Genomic DNA, 6,340 nt, shown 5'->3' on the forward strand with positions numbered 1-6,340 from the left:
ATGAGTGATATGTGCTTGATGATGTGTGCTATTTTGTGGAAGCTTAAGGATCTATATTTTGTATTAAATATGTTAATGTACTATCGGTAAAACTTATGTGATAACGCCTAGATGGTAACGAAACTCGGAACAATGTAATACATTTAAATTAATGTAGTGGTGTTTTCTTTATAAGCAATGCTGTTGATATCAGACTTGTCTGTTGCATCCCGTTTACGTTTCCGCTGCGGCTACGGGGTGTTACAATAATTGTTATCTTCTTGTATAGATATGATGAAAATGGCGACTCTCGCCGGAATTGGCATCAACTCCGGCTACAGCACTCGGTTAACTCTACCGCCGTCAAGGCTACTCCGTCCGTCATTACAAACCCGCAAAACCAACAACACTTTTATTAACATCTCCACCATTGTTAGAATTAGAAACCGAACTTTCTCAATATCCGCATCTATTTCAGACGACAAGAACGCCGTCAACGACCGACAAGTCCGTGTTCGATTCGCTCCGTCTCCCACTGGTAACCTTCACGTTGGCGGCGCCAGAACTGCTCTTTTTAACTACCTTTACGCCAGGTTACATTCCATTTATCCATAACCCCAGTTTCAAGATTCACTAATTTATTCATTCGATTCTTATTGTTGTTTATCCTTAAACCCAGTTTCAAAAATCACTAATTTATTTGATTGTTAAATGTTAATATATAAACTTAAACCCAGTTTCAGAATTCGCTAATTTTGTAATATTGAATTGAATTGGATTAGGTTGAAAGGGGGGAAATTTATACTGCGAATTGAGGATACGGATTTGGAGAGGTCAACCAAGGAATCCGAGGAAGCCGTGTTGCGAGATCTTTCCTGGCTCGGTCTTGCGTGGGATGAAGGTTGCAACCAGTTGTTGTTTGAATATTTATGGTTGAAGATGTTTAAAAGTGTCGTTGGTTTTGAATGTGTAGGTCCTGGAGTTGGTGGTGAGTATGGGCCGTATCGGCAATCAGAAAGGAATGATTTGTATAAGCAGTATGCTGATAAGCTTCTACACTCGGGTCAAGTTTATAGATGCTTTTGCTCAAATGAGGTACTCAGTTTTCCGTATATTTGAAAGAAAGTCACACCTTTTTAACCACCTATGAGGTTATGTTTCATTGTGTATTTTACTTTGAATTCGGTAACTTGATGACTATATTGTACATTTGGTAAGTGATCAATGGCGTAAGGGGAAAATGTATAGTTATGCACACCCCTTAAGCAAGATTTGTGAACATCAAGATTGTGTAATAGTCTTGTGGCCAAGATATTAGTTGATCTTATATGTATTAAAGTGTAGTTCAAGTATATTTATGCTAGACGTCTTTGAAATGGTTCAGATGTTTCTCTCTGCACAGGACGAGGACAAGATACTTAACTACCATAAAATGGTTTATTTGTTTTTGGCATTGCTTGTATTTAGGTGAGGTTTTAAAAATGTAGGAGATTTTAATGGATTTGAAGCACTTATTACATCAAGCCTTGGATAGAAAAAATATTCAATCACCATTTCTCCACCTGATGCTTACAGGGACCGTGCTGTAACCATAAATTTGAGTCATTCATTAACCAGAGGAGAATGACAGTAGCACAAAACCAATTGCACCCACATATCTGCAGGATGGCATCTAGGGTTATATCTTGCTAAGATCAATATATTGTTTCCACGCCTATAGGGAGTAAGGTTAGGAGATTATTATGTTTGATTTTACCTATTGGGTAGCTGGATCCAACCAATAGCAGCAGGTAGGGAATGCCAGAAATATGGATACACCACCCCTTGTGCACTGGCTAGCTGCCTTGACGCCTTCACAGAATGGCATAATCATGTATTTGCAGTGCTTATATGTTCTTTTATTGCCTACAGTCGTGTATTGGTATTATTTGTTTCTATGTAAGCTTCACTAGCTAGGCTGTTTATCCTCTAATACTTTCAGTTCTTAATATGTTGGTTTTATCATTTTTCGGTCAGTATGTTAATTGTTAAATCCTGTGAAATATTTTAGGAACTCGAGCAAATGAAGGAGATTGCAAAGGAAAAACAGTTACCTCCTGTATATTCTGGAAAGTGGGCCACTGCTACGGATGAGGAAGTTCAAGAAGAGTTAGCAAAGGGAACCCCATGTACCTTCAGATTCCGGGTTCCTAAGGAAGGGAGTTTGAAAATTAATGACTTGATTAGAGGAGAGGTAACTCGTGTTCTGTACAAACCTTAATTCATCAGCTATTATATGTTAGTATTACATTCTTCCCCAAGTTTGAAATATATTTGGTTTTACTAATTCGGTATTCGCCAATTGTCCAGCTATCCTAAATCTAAACTAAATATCTAAACCTAAGTTAAATTATTTTTTTACTAACTTGTGTTTTTTTATGTGCCACTTTGAATATTTTGATGCTTTATTAGTCTTATAAACATAATTCAAGTTTGCAGTTTTGAAAATAAAAATAGAATATATATTATTTTTTCTGAATTCAAATTGAATAGAATTTTGAAATGTATGCAAATTCGAATGGAATCTTTATAATGTAATTCAAATTTGAATACAGCTTCAAATGTTAAAAATCGAGCCAGCTCCAAAATGCTAAAATGGGAATATTCGGAATTCAATTCGTTGAACACTAGTACACTACTAGAACTAGGTACTACATGTATTTTTTGTGTTTGTCCTATTCTGTTGATTGAAATAATATTAAAAAAAAAACTGACTTTTTGTTAATGTTCTAAAAAGTACTGGACTTGCCTCGACGCTGTATCTAGTGTCTAGCAAGAATTAATTTCATTATGCCTATGTGGTTGATATGCATTTTACTTGTTTGAAAGCTGTCCCGTGCTACATATAGTTAGTTAGGCTATTGATATGTTTGATAATGCTGTGCAGGTTAGCTGGAATCTAGACACACTTGGGGATTTTGTAGTTATGAGGAGTAATGGACAACCGGTATATAACTTTTGTGTGACTGTTGATGATGCTACCATGGCTATTACACACGTTATAAGGTAATTTAATGACCAATTGTAGAAAACTATATTCTTCATTGCATTTTAAGTATTAATTTTGGTTGATATTATGGCCTCGTGAAATGCTTACGCTCCAGGGCAGAAGAACACTTACCTAATACACTAAGGCAGGCATTGATATATGAGGTAGGTTTTCTACTTTTACGGGTTTTTTCTTGAAAACTCTACTAACTTACTCCTGATGGCACTATTATTATTATTATTATTATTATTATTATTATTATTCTCATTGTGTGTTATTTTCTCATAGGCTCTGGGGTTCCCGATGCCTTTTTTTGCACACGTTTCGTTAATTCTTGCCCCTGATCGGAGCAAACTGTCTAAAAGACACGGTGCAACTTCAGTGGGACAGGTAGTTGTCACTGGCCAATCTTAATTTCAGTTGTTTTTTGGGTTTTTAATAGACTGCCTTGTGTTCATATTTGTTATACATATTTATAACTTTTTTTTTGTTTATTAACTTTTGATGTTTGACAGTTTAAGGAAATGGGGTATTTGCCTCAAGCGATTGTGAATTACCTAGCCTTGTTGGGTTGGAGTGATGGGACTAATGCCGAGTTTTTTACACTGGAGCAGATGGGTTAGTACATATAATTTTATGATTGGAGTTGCCCTTCATGGACTTTTTATCTATTTTTCTTGTGTTACAGTTGAAAAGTTCTCGATTGAGCGCGTCAACAAAAGTGGAGCCATATTTCATTCAGTTAAATTGAGGTGACAGTGTATTTCTAGTTTTGCGTGTATGTTACCGCAGCTGTAGTGTTTTAGGCCACTTGATTTAACCAAAGAAAGACTAGAATTTTTATTTATCACTAATGCAGGCATAGCATTTGAAGTTTAGATTATTTTGGAAACAAAGGAAAAGATATTGTTTCATCATATGTGTTCGTTTACATGTTGATTTATCCAAGAAAAGGTGTATGCTTTCAAATATTCTCAACTATTGCATTTCTGAAACATATTATTTAGGTGGATGAATGGGCAGCATTTGAAAGCTCTTCCCACTGAAGAGTTGTTAAAGAGCATCGGTGAGCAATGGAGGAGTGCTGGCATCCTCAATGTATCAGAAGGGCCTTTCATAGAAGTAAGACTTCTGTTTCCAAAACTACTGAATCACCGTGCATATGCATCTCAATGCATACTTGTAGAGCTTGAATAAATGACCAATTACCTAAAAATGGGTCGATTTGGATTGTAATTCATTTCAACTGGTCAAATGGGTTGACCAAGTCAAACGGGTCGAAAGTTGTTGTAGTGTTATCAAATACTTGCTTTTCATAATGTTTTATTATGCATTTAAATGCTGTGCACATGCAGGATGCTTTTGAGCTATTGGAGGGTGGGATTGACTTGATAACAGATGCTGAAAAATTACTTTCAGACTTGCTATCTTATCCTTTCCACGCTACTCTATCAAGGTTACTTGCTGAACTTCATGTGCATCTGACTTTTAAAGCTGGTTTAACTCTGATTTTAATGCGGGAAATTTTCATATAATATTCCCCCACAAAAACAAGATAATTTGACTCCTATAGAGATCTGTTAATGTAGGCTAGAATCTAGATTAAAAAAAAGAGAGAATTTCATTACATCCTTAAAAACATATGAAATATCATATATACCCAATCTAAGCTAAAAATATTATATATACCCTTTATTAGATGAGAAATTAGCTTATTACCATTTTACCCCTCCCAAGTATGCTACTTTTTAATCCTATTTTATTTTTTAAGTTGATGTCGTTTCATTTCGGAATACTTAGTAATGACAAATGAATTCGATTGAGATTACCAAATCTTTAAATGCAAAATATTTTATATTATAAGTTGTTAGAAATGAACAGCAGCAAGAAATAATCGTTAAAAGAAAATAACTAAGTAAAAAAAAAGTTATTTATATGATTATATTTAGCCTTTGTTTACGTAATAATTTATTAAAGGTGAGGTTACAAAACAAATAATATATTTTGTGAGGAGGTAAAACATATCATGATGTATCTAAAAGGATTCCATTTATGAAAATAAATATTGTTGACGGGTAAATGAAAGATTTTAAGGTTAAAAATGGATAAATATGAAAGGTTTAAGAAATTAAGGGTCAAATGGTCATATTCTAAATTGTTGGTGATAAAATGGCTAAATGTGATATTAGTTAGCTTCTAAGGGCATATATGATATTCTAGGTTTGGATTGTGTATATATGATATTTCAGACGTTTTTAAGTGTATTGATGAATCTCACCCATAAAAAAGTTCATCAAATCTAATTGTACCATTTTATGGCGTTGGCAGTTCTGAAGGTCGAGAAATCTTAGAAGATGGTCTTCTGGTGGTTGCAGAGAGCTTGTTAGCTGCGTATGATAGCGGTGAGCTTTTAAGTGCACTTGAAGGGGGAAAACCCGGATGGCAGAAGTGGGTTAAAGCGTTCGGGAAATCATTAAAACGCAAGGTTAGGTTATTGGTTATAATCCCAGCAATTGGTCGTGTATGACTTTTGATTAAACATAATTATTAATGAATTAATTGTTGGCAGGGAAAATCACTGTTCATGCCCCTGCGAGTTTTGTTGACTGGGAAACTTCACGGGCCCGACATGGGAGAGAGCATAGTTTTGATTTATAGAGCCGGGACTAGTGGCATTGTGACCCCACAAGTTGGGTTTGTGACACTGGAACAACGGCTTGAGTCATTGAAACAAGTTGACTGGGAAGCATTTGGCAAGGTGGAGCCTGCTACTGTTGCTTCTCACTGAATAATATGATTTTTGTGAGTGATTTTGTGGTTTTATTTATTGAGAAAAGTTAGTTAGATTTTGTAGAATATAGTTGCTGTTTTGTTTTTGTTTGATAGTTAACCATGTATTGACCGACCGCATTGGATTATTCGGGCTTCGTATTATATTTTTACATAATCGGGCAACATGTTGGGTTGCTCTTGTTTCGTGTTTGACATGTTTATCAGTTTGCCTCACACGCAAACTGAGAAAGAGGTCTCTTTTATCTTGGTTATATATTTGTATCTTTCTATTAATATAGAGGCCATGAGAAGAGACATTGTTGAGCTAACGAAGTGAGGTTTCCTCTTTGTTCTTTTATTTGATAAGGAGTTTGAGCGACATCATGCCCTCATTATACAACTTTAATGCAATAATCACGTAATCATGGTTATATCATACCATTTGTTGATGTAATAATCTTCGAGTTACATTAGTTTTTATGATGAATAAGGAGGCGTAATAAGATGTTTTTAACATGAGATAGGGATTATATGCTCCAACGGTGGGTACAAAATTGGCGA

General features: G+C 35.2%; 1 protein-coding gene across 1 annotated transcript; it reads left to right on the forward strand.

The window, feature by feature from the left end:
* Positions 1-270: 270 nt before the first annotated feature.
* Positions 271-6,036, forward strand: LOC143615574 (glutamate--tRNA ligase, chloroplastic/mitochondrial-like). Its single transcript, XM_077088675.1, has 13 exons — positions 271-572; positions 762-880; positions 953-1,074; positions 2,030-2,212; positions 2,906-3,024; positions 3,123-3,171; positions 3,296-3,397; positions 3,523-3,625; positions 3,696-3,759; positions 4,015-4,129; positions 4,363-4,463; positions 5,336-5,492; positions 5,577-6,036. The coding sequence occupies exons 1-13, from the start codon at positions 271-273 to the stop codon at positions 5,793-5,795; spliced, it is 1,755 nt and encodes a 584-aa protein (XP_076944790.1). The 3' UTR covers positions 5,796-6,036.
* Positions 6,037-6,340: the final 304 nt, after the last annotated feature.

Source organism: Bidens hawaiensis, unplaced genomic scaffold, assembly GCF_021521415.1.
Source record: "Bidens hawaiensis isolate Kalapana, Puna unplaced genomic scaffold, B.hawaiensis_p1.1 tig00043550_1, whole genome shotgun sequence".
Lineage (NCBI taxonomy): Eukaryota > Viridiplantae > Streptophyta > Magnoliopsida > Asterales > Asteraceae > Bidens > Bidens hawaiensis.

What these genes read in the sequence shown, in the direction of transcription:
- LOC143615574 (XM_077088675.1), top strand. Translation starts at nt 271, where the DNA reads ATGATGAAAATGGCGACTCTCGCCGGAATTGGCATCAACTCCGGCTAC. An exon ending in GTGCAACTTCAGTGGGACAG is followed by an intron (nt 3,398 to 3,522) that starts GTAGTTGTCACT and finishes GATGTTTGACAG; the next exon opens with TTTAAGGAAATGGGGTATTT. An exon ending in TTCCACGCTACTCTATCAAG is followed by an intron (nt 4,464 to 5,335) that starts GTTACTTGCTGA and finishes TGGCGTTGGCAG; the next exon opens with TTCTGAAGGTCGAGAAATCT.